Source organism: Cervus elaphus, chromosome 14 (assembly GCF_910594005.1).
Source record: "Cervus elaphus chromosome 14, mCerEla1.1, whole genome shotgun sequence".
Classification (NCBI taxonomy): Eukaryota; Metazoa; Chordata; class Mammalia; order Artiodactyla; family Cervidae; genus Cervus; species Cervus elaphus.
In genome coordinates, this window is record NC_057828.1 from 62,820,697 (window position 1) to 62,840,803 (window position 20,107).

The 20,107-nt window shown below is 34.9% G+C and overlaps 1 protein-coding gene and 1 non-coding gene across 5 annotated transcripts in view; one reads left to right on the forward strand and one right to left on the reverse strand.

Moving 5' to 3' along the window:
* The window catches only part of CEP350 (centrosomal protein 350), a 163,915-nt gene that overhangs the window by 124,535 nt on the left and 19,273 nt on the right, over positions 1-20,107 (forward strand). For all 4 annotated transcript variants that reach the window (XM_043922764.1, XM_043922766.1, XM_043922765.1 and 1 more), the window contains 4 exons: positions 7,198-7,409; positions 9,451-9,595; positions 16,641-16,801; positions 19,482-19,618. In XM_043922764.1, the coding sequence (XP_043778699.1) occupies positions 7,198-7,409; positions 9,451-9,595; positions 16,641-16,801; positions 19,482-19,618 (655 nt within the window). The remainder of the gene's footprint in view (positions 1-7,197; positions 7,410-9,450; positions 9,596-16,640; positions 16,802-19,481; positions 19,619-20,107) is intronic.
* Positions 15,882-15,953, reverse strand: TRNAW-CCA. The gene has a single exon. It is a non-coding gene; the product is annotated as a tRNA-Trp (tRNA).

The following is a 20,107-nucleotide window of genomic DNA, read 5'->3' on the forward strand; positions in this document are numbered from 1 at the left end:
AGGATTAGAAAATCATGTATGGGTAAAAGATCCTATTAAGGTGAAAGATCAGACTGTGGATTTTAATGTAACAGATTATGAAAAGTTAACTGATAATGGTGTAAGATTTCACATTTCAGCTAACATTTAAGAAACTACTAATTGTCCACTTTTGGTGTGGCATTAAAAAAAGATATCCAGTCACCTGTAAATACTGTTAAAATACTCTTCACTTTTCTTATTGTGTATCATTTATGTGTAGCCAGATTTTCTGCATACACTTTAGCCAAATCAACATATAACCACAGATTGCATACAGAAGTAAATATCAGAATCCACCTGTTAAGCTAACCATTAAAGATTTTATTTTACTGTGTCAATAAAACAGTTTCTCTCCTTTCAACTAAATTTCATTTTTTTAAAATAAAGTACTGTGTTGAATTTTAGAAAATGTAATTTATGTTAACACATAAAGGTTTATTACTCTTTTTTAATAAATTAAAATTTTTTATGCATTTTAATTTCTATTATGGTAAATACTGATAGATATAACTGTGTATATAACCACATAAACGAAAGCTTTTGGGGGTCTTCATTACTTTTTCAGAGTGTAAAGTGGTCCTGAGACCAAAGTGTTCGGGAACTGCTGCCTTATAGCATTGTTTTTCAAGTCGTGGTTTGTCCCATTAGAGATACATGAAATCTATTTAGTGGATTATAGTCAGCATTGTTTAAAATTGAAATAGAATAGAAAATATCATTATGTCATACATACTAAGGATAAATATTATGATAAAGGTAAAAAAATCTTAAAACTACTGCTGTAGAGAACTTTGACATAGATAATAAATTGATATAAATAAAGCTATCCATAAATACTGATATTATAGAGATATACATATAGATATATATTTATCTGTACTAGGAGATATATATGACATTGTTCATAACAGCAGTATTTGAAATAGCAGGGGGAAAAAAGGAAACCACCCACATTAATAGGAAAATGGATTAATAAATTGGGGTATATTTACATATTATATCATGCTCAGTAAAGATGAAAAAATTATGGTATGCAAGTCAACATATAAGAATCTCAAATCACAGAAGACTACAAGCAGTTTGATTTCTTTTATAGAAAATCAAAAGCAAACAAAACTAAATGATATATTGTTTAGCTGTACATACCAAGTGATGCATAAAACTAATGATGCAGTAAGTACAGTTCATCTGTAGTGTTCCTTTTAATCCTTAACAATTTTTATTTAATTTCTTCAGCAAAGGCTTACTTCTGTGTCAGTTTCCACATCCTCATTCTGTAGCCTCAAATTCTGCTAGAATTGTCCATCTTGAAATTTAAGAGGACCTAGTAAACAGATTCAGAGAAGGCAATGGCACCCCACTCCAGTACTTTTGCCTGGAAAATCCCATGGACGGAGGAGCCTGGTAGGCTGCAGTTCATGGGGCCTTGAAGAATCGGACATGACTGAGCGACTTCACTTTCACTTTTCACTTTTATGCATTGGAGAAGGAAATGGCAGCCCACTCCAGTGTTCTTGCCTGGGGAATCCCAGGGATGGGGTCGCACAGAGTCGGACACGACTGAAGTGACTTAGCAGCAGCAGCAGCAGTAAACAGATTCAATTTCTCAGGTTTCATCATTGACTGTAATAGAAGTAGAAAACATTTCCAACTATGGCTAGAGGGCAAATCAAGACTAGTTGTTGGTATTCAAGCCTCCATCTGTCAAGAACTATTGGCCTATATGATCATGGAAAGTGTTACTGGGTAAATGTGATAAAGACAATTTTAATTTCACCAAATATTGCTTAAGAGTAGTGTAGTTAATGAGCTAAATAACATAAGTAAAAGAAAAATTAAGAGAAAGAATTGTGTGTACCCATTAGGGTACATTGTTGGAATAACTGAAGTTTACTGAGACCAAGCAGAAAAGTAACTTTCTGAAGACCATGTAGTGGTTCATAAAATTTTGAGTTGACTGGAGAGCCAGCTCTACACTGAGCTTCTAGGAGAAGTTTTAAAACCACATCAGAGAACTGGCTTGATGAGAAGACTGCTTCAGCAGTTACTCACCAGAGCACTAAGGAAAACTGTTTTTGTCATTCCCCATTCATGCCACTTCTGCACCAGGGACTCCACTTTGCAACCTCTGAAAGATCCACTGTCACTGCCAAAAGCCACCTAAAGTAGAGTCCACATGGAGCCTTCTTTTTTAGGTTATTCACTTTTGTAATCAACTCTTCTACCGGGACACCTAGTTTCAATGCCCAAGTTCCAGTGCCCAGCAAGGAAGCTGCAAATTGGCTTTTCTGGGTTCTATCTTGGGTGACAAGGAACTCATGTGGCAGGAAATCATCAAATAATCAATGAGGGATTAAAAGTAAGCTTGGGCTCCAAGAAATCTGACAAATGTCCATTATTAAGGAGTTTAAGCCATGTATCTTTTTTTTTTTTGTCATACATTGATATGTATCAGCCATAGATTTACACGTATTCCCCATCCTGATCCCCCCTCCCACCTCCCTCTCCACCCGATTCCTCTGGGTCTTCCCAGTGCACCAGGCCCGAGCACTTGTCTCATGCATCCCACCTGGGCTGGTGATCTGTTTCACCATAAATAGTATACATGCTGTTCTTTTGAAATATCCCACCCTCACATTCTCCCACAGAGTTCAAAAGTCTGTTCTGTATTTCTGTGTCTCTTTTTCCGTTTTGCATATAGGGTTATCGTTACCATCTTTCTAAATTCCATATATATGTGTTAGTATGCTGTAATGTTCTTTATCTTTCTGGCTTACTTCACTCTGTATAAGGGGCTCCAGTTTCATCCATCTCATTAGGACTGATTCAAATGAATTCTTTTTAACGGCTGAGTAATATTCCATGGTGTATATGTACCACAGCTTCCTTATCCATTCATCTGCTGATGGGCATCTAGGTTGCCTCCATGTCCTGGCTATTATAAACAGTGCTGCGATGAACATTGGGGTGCACGTGTCCCTTTCATATCTGGTTTCCTCAGTGTGTATGCCCAGAAGTGGTATTGCTGGGTCATATGGCAGTTCTATTTCCAGTTTTTTAAGAAATCTCCACACTGTTTTCCATAGCGGCTGTACTAGTTTGCATTCCCACCAACAGTGTAAGAGGGTTCCCTTTTCTCCACACCCTCTCCAGCATGTAGACTTTTGGATAGCAGCCATCCTGACTGGCGTGTAATGGTACCTCATTGTGGTTTTGATTTGCATTTCTCTAATAATGAGTGATGTTGAGCATCTTTTCATGTGTTTGCTAGCCATCTGTATGTCTTCTTTGGAGAAATGTCTGTTTAGTTCTTTGGCCCATTTTTTGATTGGGTCATTTATTTTTCTGGAATTGAGCTTCAGGAGTTGCTTGTATATTTTTGAGATTAATCCTTTGTCTGTTTCTTCATTTGCTATTATTTTCTCCCAATCTGAGGGCTGTCTTTTCACCTTACTTATAGTTTCCTTTGTTGTGCAAAAGCTCTTAAGTTTCATTAGGTCCCATTTGTTTAGTTTTGCTTTTCTTTCCAATATTCTGGGAGGTGGGTCGTAGAGGATCTTGCTGTGATTGATGTCGGAGAGTGTTTTGCCTATGTTCTCCTCTAGGAGTTTTATAGTTTCTGGTCTTACATTTAGATCTTTAATCCATTTTGAGTTTATTTTTGTGTATGGTGTTAGAAAGTGTTCTAGTTTCATTCTTTTGCAAGTGGTTGACCAGTTTTCCCAGCACCACTTGTTAAAGAGGTTGTCTTTTTTCCATTGTATATCCTTGCCTCCTTTGTCAAAGATAAGGTGTCCGTAGGTCCGTGGATTTATCTCTGGGCTTTCTATTCTGTTCCATTGATCTATATTTCTGTCTTTGTGCCAGTACCATACTGTCTTGATGACTGTGGCTTTGTAGTAGAGTCTGAAGTCAGGCAGGTTGATTCCTCCAGTTCCATTCTTCTTTCTCAAGATTACTTTGGCTATTCGAGGTTTTTCGTATTTCCATACAAATTGTGAAATTATTTGTTCTAGTTCTGTGAAAAATACCATTGGTAACTTGATAGGGATTGCATTGAATCTATAGATTGCTTTAGGTAGAATAGCCATTTTGACAATATTGATTCTTCCAATCCCTGAACACGGTATGTTTCTCCATCTGTTTGTGTCTTCTTTGATTTCTTTCATCAGTGTTGTATAGTTTTCTATGTATAGGTCTTTTGTTTCTTTAGGTAGATATACTCCTAAGTATTTTATTCTTTTTGTTGCAATGGTGAATGGTATTGTTTCCTTAATTTCTCTTTCTGTTTTTTCATTGTTAGTATATAGGAATGCAAGGGATTTCTGTGTGTTAATTTTATATCTATCTTTATTTTATAAAATATTATTCAGGGAAGAACTCTTGAGATTTTTTTCCAAAGCCTGATTTTTTTAATGGCTGTTGAGCACTTGAAATTTAGCTGGTAGAACTGAGAAATTGAACTTAATTGCTATTTAAGTGGCAACATGAGGCTGATGGCTACAATATTGGACGACACCTACAGATTAAACATTTCATAAAGTTTTGGTGTTTTTCTGCTATAGTCCATATTTCTTTGAAAGCGTCAAAATGTTGCTAGACTTCTATTGAAATGTAACTCTTCAAAAGTCAGGGATACAGTGAAATACATACTCACATCTATTAGGAAAGCTATTCTCAAAAAAATTGTTGACAAGGATTTGGAGAAATTGGAACCCATGTGCAATGCTGACGGGAATGTAAAATAGTTGTAACTATTATGGAAATAGTATATCAGTGCCTCAAAAATTTTAAAGTAGAATTATTCTATGACCTAGAAATTCCACTTCTGGGTTTATATACATATATACCAAAAAGAATTGAAACCAAGTTTTCAAAGAAGTATTTGTACACCCAGGTTTATAACAGCATTATTCACAATATCCAAAAGATGAAAAACCCAACTTTCTATCAACAGATAAATAGATAAACAAAATATGGTATATACAGGTGGTGGAATATTATTTAACCTTAAAAGGAAGGAAATTCTGACACATGTTCTAACATGGATGAGCCTTGAAGACATTATGTTGAGTGAAATAAGCCAGTCATGAAAGGGCAATATGGTATGATTCCACTTATGTGAGGTACCTGATTACAAATTCATAGAGACATAGATTGGTAAGATGCTAGGGGTTGAGGAGAGAAGAGAATGGGGAGTTATTATTTAATAAGTGCGTCAGTTTGGAAAGGTGAAAAAGTTCTAGAGGTGGATGTGATGGTGTCACACAATCTTGACTGATGATCACACAATGTTACGAATGTACTTAATACCACTGAACTGTATACTTAAAAGTGATTCCAGATGGTATTTTTTGCTGCACTGTGTGGCTTGTGGGAACTTAGTTACCCAACCAGGGATTGAACCCAGCCCCTCAGCCGTGCAAGCGCTGAGTCCTAACCACTGGACCACCAGGGAATCCCCGCTTTTTTTTTAACCACAGTTTTGAAAAATACATTTTTAAAATTTCAGGGTATATAGGAAAAGGTTTAAAAAGACACAGCATCCATCATACGTGACTGCCATTGGTTTACCTTTGAAGTGTGGAAATTGGGCAGCTGAAAGGGGTTGGAGAGGAGCATGTGAACAAATCACTTTATATCCTTCCATACTATTTGAAGCCTCTTTTTAAACTACATTCTTGTACTTACTTTTATAATTTCAAAAATAAGGGAAAGGGCAAAACGAAGACTTCCAAAATGAAGTCTTCTATTTATAAAGACATTAGACTGGAGAAGCTTCTTCAGTGGTTCTCAGGAGGTGGTGGTGTAGGTGACACTCATTTTATTCTTTATACAGCTTCCATACTGTTCGAATTTTTAAAATCAGTGTATGTTACTGATTGAATAAAAATAAAATATGTTGGGTATAAAGCAGAAGTATAGAGAAGTCTTCTATTCCCTACTGCCTAAAAAGTAAATCATTTTTAAGCCATTTTAAATTTTACCCACATTCTGTCTTTGAGTAGGTGAATATCCCTGAGGATTTTTATAATTCCTTAATTATTTATTCAACCATTCTGATTATACTACCCATTCACAATGTAAAAATATATCTTTTAAACTTTTTAACTGAAATACTTTTAAATGTTAGGTCAACCTTGTTAATTAAAGTAAAACATTCTTTGAGATATAGGTATTTCTTTTGTTGGGCTTCCCAGATGGCTCAGTGGTAAAGGATTTGACTGCCAGTAGGAGATACGGGTTTGATCCCCGGGTCAGGAAGATCCCCTGAAGAAGGAAATGGCAACCCATTCCAGTATTCTTGCCTGGGAAATCCCATGGACAGACGAGCCTGGCAGACTACAGTCCAAGGGGTCGCAAGGAGTCTGCCACCACTGAGCACATGTGATAATAATAGTAACTGACATCAAATTTTATCAGTATTGACCCAAAGTATAACTTAATCCTTGTGGGGCATTATATCCATGGTGACAGAATGAAAGCAGTGTACATCCTTAAGATTATACAAGTGTAATGTCAAGAATTTTCTGTTTACTGTCAGAGGTGTTCTTAGAGCCGAGGCCACAGTGGACGGGAAATTCCAGAGGCAAGACAGCGCTACCAATTCTGAAAGTGCCGAGTAGAGTTCACGGCACCTCCATCGGCGTGTGGTTCATTCATCTGTGCTGCTGTGCAGCGTTCAGTTCATAAATGTACCATGGTTTACTCATTCTGCTTAGTCTTTTACTATTATCACAGTACTGTCTCCTGCCGCATGTGTACAACATTTCTCTAGGACATATTCCTAGAAGTAGAATCTCTAGATCATAAAATGTTTTTACATCTTTACCAAATACTCCCAAATTGCTTTCCAAAGTGATGGGACTGATTTCCATGTGTTTCCATTTTCCCAAACAAATATATGAGTTGTAACTGCATATTTACAGACACTCAGGTTATCTATCATTATCATTGCTGACTATATGTTACAGATAATGTCTTTCAGTTTGCATCAGCCAAAATTCTTAGACTTAAGGATGTTACAGTAAATGTGATTCATTAAGTGATGGGATTAAAAAACATATCTAAATGCATCTAGTGAAATCATGCTAAAAACAAATGTAAAGTTTAGCAGGTAAACACTTCCCTTGGCCATGATTGTATACTTTTTCTTGTTTTCACCTTCTCTTCTAGAAATAGTGAGTGAAACAGAATCTCCAGTACCTTCCTATTCTCATCTACACAGTGAAAGCTCTATTCCAGAAGAATTGGGCAGCCCTGCTGTTGAGTATATACCTTCTGAATCCATAGTTCAGGAGCATCCTGGGAGTCCAGATCATAGTATACTTACTGAAGACATGGTTTTTTCACAAGAACTGGAATCTTCTACCTCGCCTAGTAAACATGTAAGTTAATATATATTTATATCTTAAAGGTTCTTTACAAAAAAACCTATCTGAAAGGTAGATTATTAACTGTTATATTCTTGCTATTAAGGAAGCATTAACTATCACCCATACCTGTAACATACAGTAAATGACATATGAGTAGAAATAAAGCTTTTCATTGACTCCTAAAAATTTATAAATATATGAATTTTAGCTTTAGTGACATTTATAAAATTATATGCTATGAAGTTTTTAATAAACAGAGATAGGAACTTCTAAAGTCTTTAATAAAGATAATGTGTGGGGCAAGTTCTTATTCAAGTCTGCGATTTGTCACATAATAGAAACAATAAGACCTTAAACCATATCAGTGTGCCTTTTCTATCATTTACTTAATGACTGTTCTATACTTCTTAATCAAAGTAGTGGTTTCATCTCTTTAAGGCAGATATGAAATGGATATGGATTCTAAATTAGAATAATAATCACTTCAGAATAAAGAGGTTTTTCACATTGCCCTTAATTCTATACTTTAGTAAAAAACTGTCTGGTAAAAACTTAAGCTAGAAATTTAGCTTTTTCTAAGCTTAATTTTATAATGTGTATGAAGGGTTAGCATAATAATATTAAATACTGTAAGTGAACAAAAACATTTTTAAAAGCCACTGTTTAAAAAAAGAATCCACCTAAGTTCAAAATGGACCATATAAGAAAATCAAAGCTAGTGTGTCTTAAAGTCACTTTTGTAATAAAAAATAGTATTTATTGGGTGTTGGTCAAGTGCCAGGTAGTATGCTGCATGCCTTATGTAGATTATCCTCACAGCAATTCTTTAGATAATGGTTTAAGCCCCACTCTGAAGCCTAGCAGACTAAGTAATTTGTCCACCATCACAGGGATAGGAAGTAATTTTGTAACAGTTAGGAATCACATCAGGCTTATTCACTTCCTCTTGATACCAGAGTAGAAATTACTCCCTTTGTAATAAATAATCTAGTGTGGGCAGTCTTATTATGCTCTTATTTTCTTCCTTCCCCACTTTCCTATCTTCTTTTCTTCCATTAAGATAGTACCTATTTAGTATTAAATTGTTTTCAGTTTTATTGACATATAATTGACATTTAGCACTGTGAGTTTAAAGGGTGTACATCTTGAATTTAAAGTGTATAGCATGATGACTTGACATACATATATTGTGAAATGATTACTACAATAAGTTTAGTGGATATCCGTCATCTTGTATAGTTACAAAAACATTTTTTTCCTTGTGATGAGAACTTTTAGGATCTACTCTTTTAGCAACTTTCAAACATACCATGCAGCAGTATTAAATATAGTCATCATGTTGTACATTATATCCCCAGTACTTATATATCTTGTAACTGGAAACTGATACCTTTTGACCAGCTTCAGCCAGTTCCCCACCCGCTACTCCCCACCCCTGGTGACCACAAATCTGATCTCTTTTTCTATAAGTTGGAGTTTTTTTGGATTCCACATATAAGTGAAATCATACAATATTTGTCTTTCTCTGTCTTACTTTCTTCACTTAGTACAGTGCCCTCAAGATCAGTTCATGTTGTCTCAAATGACAGGATTTCCTTTTTTTTTTAAATGACTGAATAGGATTTGTGTGTGTGTGTATATGTCACCTTTTCTTTATTCATTCATCTGTTGATGAAGAACTACCAATGATCCAGCAAATCCACTTGTGGATATGTATCAGAAGGAAGTAAAATCACTATGTGGAAGAGATATCTGTACACCCATATTTAGTATTTTTAAAGTTAAAACAAATGAAGGGGTAAATATCACTGATTCAGTAGCCACTCATAGTTTATCGTAAACATCTTTACAAGTATACTTTTTAATAACTTTTTTCCATATATTTTAAAACGTTGAAATCTGTGTAATTGCAAACTTTTTTTTACTTTTTATTTCATGAAGTTATTTAAAACTCTTTGTAAATATTATCTTTAACTGGTTAGTATCTTAAATTTTAAATGGAATTTGATAATTGTATCACAGAACAGTTCTTATTTGATTTCTGTTTAAACAGTCACCTCCCAAGAGCTGCATGTCTGTGTCAAAGCAAGAGTCTAGCAAAGGAAGTCATAGGACTGGAGGACAAGGTCGTCTGCCCATCAAGTCCCATCAACACTGTTATAGTTGGTCAGATGAGTCATTATCTATGACACAGTCAGGTAAGAGTAACAAGGAAGGAGTTAGTTTTCTTTGTAGTATGTTTGAATTCCTCTTTAATAAGCTTTGTCTATCTATGTGACTTGTAAAATGTTATTCTGTTTCTTTGTAAAGGTTTTTTCCTTGCCAAAATTGAATTACATAATTCTTTGCTTTCCCTTGGTAATTTATATCCCTCAGTACACAAACCAGGATAAATTGTTATGTTCTTAGACATTAGTTGAATTTTTTGTGTGTGACAGGTGCTGCTTATGTGTTCCCATAGTGCTCTGCACTTTAACTTGTTATACCAGACAGCACATAAATTCAATCAAACATGTTAATTTAATCAGCACATTAATTCAACCTAGTGGCGGGTCTCCTCTACTAGAATTTATATTCCTGCAGAGGAGAGTCTTATGTTTTGTTAACAATTATAAAACCAGACCCTAGCAGGTACTTTGTTTTGCACATAGTAGGTACTGTGTTTCTTGAATGATTTAATGATGCCCATGAGGAGGAACAGGAGGTGGTAGAGCAGGATAGCGTAAGTCTCAAGGGAGGAGAAGTAGAGACTGCACGTGGCAGTAGGAGCATTCATTATTTTCCAATAACCTCTATCCTACTATAAATCCCAGTAGTATGTAGATTATGAAAGAATGAACAAGCTTTACTCTAAAAGACTTCAAGGCATTGATCTTGGGAGACATATCTAGTCAGACAAAACTTGATTTATGTAGGATTCTGAGGAAGGTTAATAACTATATCGAGTCTATGTCTTTTGAGCTCATTTTCAGTTTTCTTTTGAGAGTAGACATTTAATAAAGGAAAAGTAAAAAATATTACTCATTTTTTTATCTTTGATCCTATTTTATACCCCCTTTGCTTTCAGTGTTTTAAACAACAGTAACTCATGGATTTTTCCCATGCCCATATTTACAGACCTCCTTTATTCTTTGAATAACTGCATAATATTTCAAAGGGTGAATATACCATAATATAACCATTTCCCTAGTGATAATCATGTAGATTTTCTTAAAATTTTCAAAATTTCAAGTAATGGTATAATGAATATCTTCATTTATATACGACATGACATGACATGTATGCATTCTCAGTCATGTCTGACTGTTTGCAACCCTGTGGACTGTAGTGGCAAGGCTCCTCTGTCCATGGAATTTTCCAGGCAAGAATACTAGAGTGGGTTGCCATTTCCTACTTTCTGACTTGGAGATCAAACCTGCATATCTTGTGTCTCCTGCACTAGCAGACAGGTTCTTTACCACTGTGCCACTTGGCAGCTCTTTTATTTATATTTATATATATTCCTGTTGAATATTTCAGTAGGAATAAATTCTTAGAGTGAAATTACTGAATCAAGCCAGTAATCGAAGTTGAAGAATGTTGCCTGTCATGTTTATCTGTTGAAAGTGATTAATTTTTTTATATATTTGCTTTCATGTAATTTGGGGAAAAGTTACTGCCAGTGGAGTAACCTTTCAGTGAACATAAACTTGATATTTGGAAATATGGATTCTGATTATTTGTCTTTTACTTACTGGTGACTTTCTTCAAGTTTCCTTCCCATATCTGATATTCTTCCTATCTATAGCAAATGAAATAATATCTTAATCATCCTTGCATGAATTATAAAATAAAGACTAATAATATTTGTAAGATATTATTTTATTGGTAAAATATATTCAAATGAGAACTGTTTTAGAAAAATATCTCTGAGATTTCTAGGCTGTAGATGCCATCTACCTGTTCATGACAGCATCATTCATTATATGTGGTGTTTATAGGAGTGGTAAATGTTAATGCAGTGGAGTTATATAATACCTTTCTTAGTTACATGATGGAGAGTTTGTTATGAGCCAAATTAACACAATCAACATGTGTCAAATAATGAAGCTTAATCTTTAATCAAGTTATTCTGTTCATCAGGTTATTCTGTCTTGATGTATTTCAGCCAACAGATGTATCATTTTCCTGTCAATTCCCCTATCCCTTTTCTTCCAAAAAAAACCTATAGGAGAGAATTCCATAAAGACAATACATTGATCTAGAGAGTTGCTTGGATAAAAAAAACTTTTTTTCTAGAGGTTCTTTTAGATATTACTGATGATAAACACTATGTAGTAGAATTAGATTTGGGCATGTGGAAAATGTATTCCCGTTCACTGTCATAGACTTTTATTTGATCTCTGATTACCCTTCGCTTGTAAAACTTTGGTTTCTTTAGTACTTAAAAATGTAAACATTTCACAAGGTCTTTCATCTGAACTTAAAGTTTCTCATTATCTCTGTTAAATCTTCACAGTCATCGTTGAAAAATATTTTTATTTAAAAAGATCACTGCTGACATATCCAATTTTTAAAATATATTCATTTAAAATAATCATTTTGGAGGCAAAGTTGAAACAAAGTCTGTGGAAGTGTAGTGGTCTCCTATAAAATTTTATCAAAGTAACATCTCAAGTTCTGGAAGCACATAAAGTTTATCAAGCTAAAAGAATACACAGCTTTAGCAGATGCAAAGATTTGGGTTTTATATTTCATTTTAGAAAGGTTATAATTTTTAGCTCAGCTTGCAATCCTACCCCCAATTATTGTTCAGAATTGTTAATTAAATCACTGTAAAGCTTACCAGTAAAATTCAGAGCCTTTTAACTCTAGAACAAATTGAGAGGACATGCACTCATCTCCTCCTGCGATACCACCAGAATTGCAACTAGCTGTTCAACAGCCATCGACAGGAGAATGCTAGAACCCACCATAAAAAGATACTGCACATCCAAAGACAGAGAAGCTATAGCGAGATGGTAGGAGGGGCACAATGACAATAAAATCAAATCCCATACTTGCCAGGTGGGTGACTCCAAAACTGGAGACCAATAATAGCAAAGAAGTTCTCCAACTGTTGTGAAGGTTCTAAACCCCACATCAGGCTTCCCAGCCTGGGGATCCCACAAAGGGGCTGAGAATCCCCAGAGAATCCCCAGGGATTTGATTATAAGACTTCCACAGGACGAGGAGAAACAGAGACTCCAGTCTTAGAGTGCACAAACAAAATCTTTCACACACCAAGACCCAGAGGAAAAGAGCAGTCACCCCATAGGAGACTGAACCAAAACTACCTGCTAGTGTTGGATGGTCTCCTATGGAGGCATGGGTTGGCAGGGGCTCACCACAGAGGAGGGGGCCCTGGCAGCAGCAGTCCTGGAAGTTCTCCCTTGGTGTAAGCCCTCTTGGAGGCCACCATTAACCCTTCCATAGCGCCCATGGACCCCAGGACTGGATCGCCTCAGGCCAACCAACTGCCAGTGCAGGCCCTCCTGTCAGCAGATAACTGGATTAAAGTTTTACTGAGCAAGGCCCAGATGTTCCCACTGCCAGTCCTTCCCATCAGGAAGCTTACACAAGCCTCTTAGCCTCCTGCATAAGAAGGCAGACAGAAGAAGCAAGAACCACAGTCCCACATTACTGAAACCCACATTACTGAAAGTCAGGATGAAAACACAGAAAGTAATGTCCCAGATGAAGGGACAAGATAAAGCCCCAGAAAAACAACTAAGTGAAGTGGAAATAGGCAACCTTCCAGAAAAAGAATTCAGAATAATGATAGCGAAGACGATCCAGGATCTCGGGAAAACAATGGAGAAGATGCGAGAAATGTTTACCAAAGACATAGAAGAACTAAAGAATAAACAGAGATGAATAATATATTAGAAGGAATCCGTAGCAGAATAACTGAAGCAGAAGAACAAATAAATGAGGGAGGACAGAATGGTGGAAGTCACTGCCACAGAACAGAGTATAGAAAAAAGAATGAGAAAAAATGAAGACAGCCTAAGAAACCTCTGGACAACATTAAACACACCAACATTCACATTAGAGGGGTCCCAGAAGAAGAAAGAAAGGACCTGAGAAAATATTTCAAGAGATAATAGCTGAAAACTTCCCTAACATAGGAAAGGAACTAGTCAATCAAGTCCAGGAAGCACAGAGTCCTAGGCAGGATAAACCCAAGGAGGAATACACTAAGACACATAGTAAGCAAACTGACAGAAATTAAAGACCAAGATAAAATATTAAAAGCAAGAAGGGGAAAACAACAGATAACATACAGGGCAACTCCCATCAGGCTATCAACTGATTTCTCAACAGAAACTCTACAAGCCAGAAGGGAATGGCATGATATATTTAAAGAGATGAAAGGGGAAGAAGCTGCAACCAAGAATACTCTACCCAGCAAGACTCTCATTCAGATTTAATGGAGAAATCAAAAAGCTTTCCAGACAAGCAGAAGTAAGAGAATTCAGTACCACCAAACCAGCTTTACAACAGATGCTAAAGGAATTTCTCTAAGCAAGAAACACAAGAGAAGGAAAGACCTATAGAAGATGGATCTGAAACGGTTAAGAAAACGGTAATAGGATCATATATATTGATACTTACTATGAATGTAAATGGATTAAATGCACCAACCACAAGACATAGACTGGCTGAGCAGATGAAAACATGTGCATGTATGCACTTCCACTTACCACGTCACTCTACTTAACCCCCCAGATTGTATGTAATTATTTTATATTATTAGATTAATCATGTTCCCATTATGGCTTGCAGTTGTAATCATCTCTTATTTTTTGTCTGGCTATTGATTGTGAAAACTGATAAACATCTTTTACTATTGTGATTATGTAACTATTACTCACTTAATACCATTGTATCATGATTGTTTCAACAGAAAAATAATAGAATTCTATATCACCAAAACTACCATTTAATAGAAAAACATGTAATCACTTTTTAAAATTCAAATGCATATCAGATTATCTGGGAATGTTTTGAAAAATCAAATGCCAAGATCTGCTTTTTTTCCCCAAAGCTCCAGCTGTGTTTCTAATGAGCGACCATGTTTAAAAACAACTGGATTTATATGATGATCTTTTACTTTCATCTAGTTTGTTTCATTTTTTTTTTCTATTTTATATTCAGTGCCCCCGTTTCCCTTAGTTTATGGTTTCCAGTTCCTCCATCTCCTCTTTTTTGTGATGTTTCTCAAGCCCTTATCAAGCATAGTAGAGAAGTTTTTGTATACATATATATAAGTAATATTGCCTAACTAAAACATGTATGACATTTGACTCAACTTGTTTGACTTAGTATCAATAGAATGCTAGATTTCTAATTTAAAAAAAACAGATATGCAACAAGGAACAAAGATTTACTGTATAGCACAGGGAGCTATAGTCAATATCTTATAATAGCCTATAATGGAAAATAATCTGAAAATAATATATGTGTATATGTATAACTGAATCACCTTGCTGTGTACCTGAAACATTGTAAGTCAACTGTACTTCAATAATATATATATATAATGAAAAATATAAAATGGATAAATTAAGCCAAAAATAAATAAAATGAATTGATTATTTTCTTCAGAAATTAAAGGAGAACATGAGGAAGATGCTCAGTTGCTATCTCCTCACCACCACCTTTTTTAGGTTTAAACCAAAAAATATGTTACATAAAATATGGCTACATAAAAATCTTTTATGTGTACTAATACTACCACCATTTATTGAGCTTTTTATAGTAGTCCAAGTACTGTGCTACATGCTTTATGTATCTTATTTAATTTTCACATCAGTTCTAGAAATCATTAAGTGACAAACACCTTACTAATTACCAGTAGTAGATTCCAAGCTAAAAATAACTTCTATTATTGCTTCATTTTATGAGTGTTGATCAATAAATAGTGAACCTCACTATTCACTCAGGGCTCAGTCTGATGGCACTACTGGTATAAGATGGGATAATTTTCCTAATACACCTTAAGTCAGGAGACAAAAGTGGCAGGAACTTAGATGTCATTATTTCTAATTTAGATATTTAGATCACATTGCAAAAAAAGGACTTATCTTTTCAAAATAAATTCTGTGATTAGTTCTTTGCAATTTAATCTGAAGTGCTTAAAAAAAAAAAAAAAAACCTGGTTGTTTATGTTGTAATGTGCATCTAAGTCTTCAGAGTTGTATATAATAGTATTTTTCTTAAAAGACTATTAAAAGACTATTAAATGCCTCATTCATCATTAGTGTGTGGAAATGACACCATGGTATGATTCAAGGAGGAGATGTCATTTTTTTTTCTATGTAATTTTCATGGGCAGTGAAATAGGCTGTTTTTAAATGATGCTTATTATTATTATTATTATTATTGATTTGACTGTGCCAGGTCTCAGTTATGGCATGTTGGATCCTTAGTCGCCACGTGTGAACGGCACATGAGATCTAGTTCCCTGACCAGGGATTGAACCTGGGCCCCCTGCACTGGAAGCACAAGTCTTAGCCACTAGACCACCAGGGAAATCCTAAGTGATGCTTATTTTTATAAGATTTGTGTGATGCTTACAATGAAATGTCTTTTTCATGATTTTGCTATGACTAAACATCTGCTCTGTATGTGTGCATGTATGTGTCTAAATTGTTGGGAAGAAAATAAGATTTAACTATAGCTTTATTTCATTTATTTTAAATGTTCTAAGAACTTCCAGAGGTTATCGCAAAGTATATTTCTTTATAATTTTTGTCTCTCTTAAGCCATTAGTGGATGACTCACAATCAATTTAAAGTGGTAAAATTCTAGTTTGATTTTAATATGACTTTAAAACTATTAAACTATCTATTAGTAACCAAGAGGAGGTACAGTTAGGTATGGCTATCCTGTTACTGAGAAATAAATCCTTAAAGAATGTCCAAGTTTTGCTAACCAAAAGTTTTTCTGCTTCCAGCTACTTATCAAGACAGAGTATCTTCAGATTTGCAAACTTTATTTGCAGTTTCAAATAGCACAATTAGAAGGTGAAAATAAAAAGGAAGAACACACACCCCCACCCCTGCATAGAGATTTAGGAAAAGGGATGGAAATCACTAATAATTTTTTCTGAATCTCAAATTTTAAATGTTAGATTCACTTTACATTGGTGCTTTCTATTAATAGTTACTGAATTTATTTTTGTTAAAATGACGTTAAAAGGTTTTATATCTCTTTCAGAAACTACATCTGACCAGAGTGACATTGAAGGTAGAATCAGAGCCCTGAAGGATGAGCTGCGGAAAAGAAAATCAGTTGTGGACCAACTCAAGAAGGAACAGAAAAAAAGGCAAAAGGAAAGACTCAAAGCCCAAGAAGCCAGTCTGATCAAACAATTGGAGGTTAGAAATAAGAAGAAAGGGGTTTAATTTCAAGGCTATTGTAAATATGAAAGAAAGAAAGAAAGTGAAGTCGCTTAGTTGTGTCCAACTCTTTGCGACCCCATGGACTAATGTAGCCCACCAGGCTCCTCCGTCCATGGGATCCTCCAGGCAAGAATACTGGAGTGGGTTGCCATTTCCTTCTCCAGGGGATCTTCCCGACCTAGGGATCAAACTCAGGTTTCCTGCATTGCAGGCAGACGCTTTAACCTCTGAGCCACCAGGGAAGCCCATGTTTTAGGCATTAATAAAGTGATAGATTAAAATTTTTCAGTATTAATTTCGTGCCACATTTTAACCTAACTTTGAAAACAAACTGAGGTGTCTGAACAAACCCTTTGCTTGAAATGTTAAATATTTTAATATCAAGTATTAAAGTAAATAGTACAAGTATTAAAATGAGTTTTTCCCCAAAGAGGAAAGACTGGGCCTGTGAAAGAAAGCTTGATATCCATGTCCTCTTAAGGAAAGAACCATTAGATAAATAATCCTGGCTATTGGAACTGTTAACTGCCTTTTCTTTTCGTTCTTTTTTTTTTTTTTTAAAAGAATGGTGCTTCATGCCACCCAGCTTATTAGTATGATTCTTTGTACTATTTGAATGGCTCCTAAATAGTAACTCTAAACTTTGAATTTCCTTCCAAACTCTAGCAACCTTCCCTGATTCTGCCCTACTCTGGAAAGCTGGTTTTTTGTTTGTTTGTTTTGTTTTGTTTTTAGCTTTAAAAGCATGTGGGCACTGAAGGTTTTACTGACAATTCCTCCAAATATTTTTTAAATTAATTTATTTAATTGGAGGCTAATTACTTTATGGTTTTTATATCTTTCTTATTCTGTTTGTTCCTATTCATTCAGAACCCATTGATTCTTTTTTCGTAAATCTTGCTTGTCCCATTCCATTCCTACTGACATCAAGCTGTTTGGGACCCTGATGTCTTCTTACCTCTATAGTGTGCATAGCCTCTTACATGTCCTTGCTTATGGTTTCTTCCCTATAGCTTACATACATTCTGTCAACCTAGTATTCCTAAACACCATATTCATTACAGAACCAGTCTGAAGTTCCTTCCTGTTGGTCATAAGAATCCCTTCTCAAGGCCTCACCTGAGATCATTCAGTTTCTTCTCAGTCACTTTCAGTAATAGCAAATTTCAGATTTTCAAGGCAGTTGATTTCATTGGTTGGACTCCAGGTGCTCTAAGTGCTAAAAAGGTCTTTGTTATGTTTGGGCAAAATTTCTGTTCTTTTAATCCTCCTTGTGTGGTAACACCAAGCATGTATTCCTCCTTTATTAATATGTTTATTAATTTAATCATCAAATATTCAAGCACCTTTTTATGTGCTCGAAACTCGGCTAACTACTGTACACATTTTTCATTTTTTTCTCAAAGCAACAAGGTGTGGATATTACTATCCCTGTTTTACAAATGAGGAAACTGAGTTTCAGTGAGATTAATGATATCCAGAGATACACAGCTCACATGTGTTAAAACTAGGCTTTTAATTAGCTTGAATTCCAAATTCTGTACCCTTACCATTACACTACGCTATCTTCCACATAGAAAATAAACCTGCTAACAAATATGGAGAAGATAAGACATTTACATTAGTACACAATACAGAGATGGGAACAGGAATTATAACTTGCACACATGTTTAGAAGAAAAGTGATTAAGATTCAGTGACCATGCTGAGAAGTTCATGCTGGAAAGTAGTGAGAAACAAAATTTCAAAATGAAGATCAAGTTTAGGGCTTTAGAAATCAGACTGATGAGTTTGAACTTCATCCTATAGGTCTGTAGTGCTCAATCTGACTATACATTAGAATTAATCAAGGAGATTTTTTTAAAAATACAAATATCCAGGCTCACTCCCAGAGATTTTGACTTAATTGGTCTAAGGTGGGGCCCAGGATTAAAATGAAATACTATTACATTTAATAGCATTGCCCCCAAAGTTTAATAATATATACGTCAACCAGAAAAATACCTAGAGAAGGATATAAAGATCCATCTCATTCAACATTTTATTAAATGATTTAAATAAAGGCAATAAAATGTCCTTTATTTAGATTTTATAATTATAGTGTATGTATGCAGTATAGTATATAAATTAGTGAAGCTTTATTTCTAGAATGACTAATAACTAAGAAGTATTTTTGAAGTTCTGTACTGTCATGCTCCCAGCCACTCCCTTCTCTTTCCTTGGGATCTGTATTCCTAAAATACATACCCCGAAAGAAGCTTACTGCCATTGAAACTCAGTGCAGTGGCTAAACTTAAAAATATCAGGGAAGTATTAGGACATCCTTTAAAGAATCAGCTAAAGAGTTTTTTTTAATATGGCAGGGCCTGAATTATTGCTTCATAAGTATTAAGTTTCTGTAATTGAGATTGTATCATTTCCTAGTTGATATTAGTGTTACATTATACATCTTGGCTTATACATAGCCTATTTCAAGAAGGCTATGAAAATAACTGATTTTAGAACTCTGAGAAATAATACTGATGCAGGGAGTAAAAATTTTATATTAACATCTTTTTTACTGCTTGAATATTTTACCATTAAATGTATTGTTTTCTAATTTAAGATAGTTTTTAAAAATTCTGTATAGTGACTCCTCTGATTTTTCTAAACGTAGTCATATGATGAATTCATTAAGAAGACTGAAGCTGAGCTTAGCCGAGATTTGGAAACCTCACCAACAGCCAAGCCTCAGATTAAAACACTCTCCTCAACTTCTGAAAAACCCAAGATCAAGTCCCTTCCACTGCACAGGTAGAAATTTTTGATAACTAACCTGTATCCTGCCTTATTTGCAAAAGAAATAAGGAACGGTTTTTAGTTGAAGCTAACTTTTGAGTAACTGTGAAATTGTAGAAGTGAAAATACTGGTTTATGGTTTTAGTGTCATTAAAGTATATTTGTTGTTTATGGTATAATCACAAATCAAATTTATAATAAGGCACAGATTTAAAAATACATTCTGAAATCTGGTGGGTGCAGTGAAAATAATACTCTCCAGCATCGTTGTTACAGCTTCGTAAGTTGGTATAGTTGTTTTGAAAAACAATTTGGCAGTGTTTCAGAAGTCAAAAACAGTCTGTAACTTTTGACTCAATAATTCCCATCTGAAAATCTAGCTTGAAAAAATGCAAACTACCAAAAATATCTATTTGCATGAACATGTATATCATAACTTCTTTTGTATTAAACACTGGAAGCAATCTTTACATCCAGAAATGGGTGAATAACCCTGTTAATGAT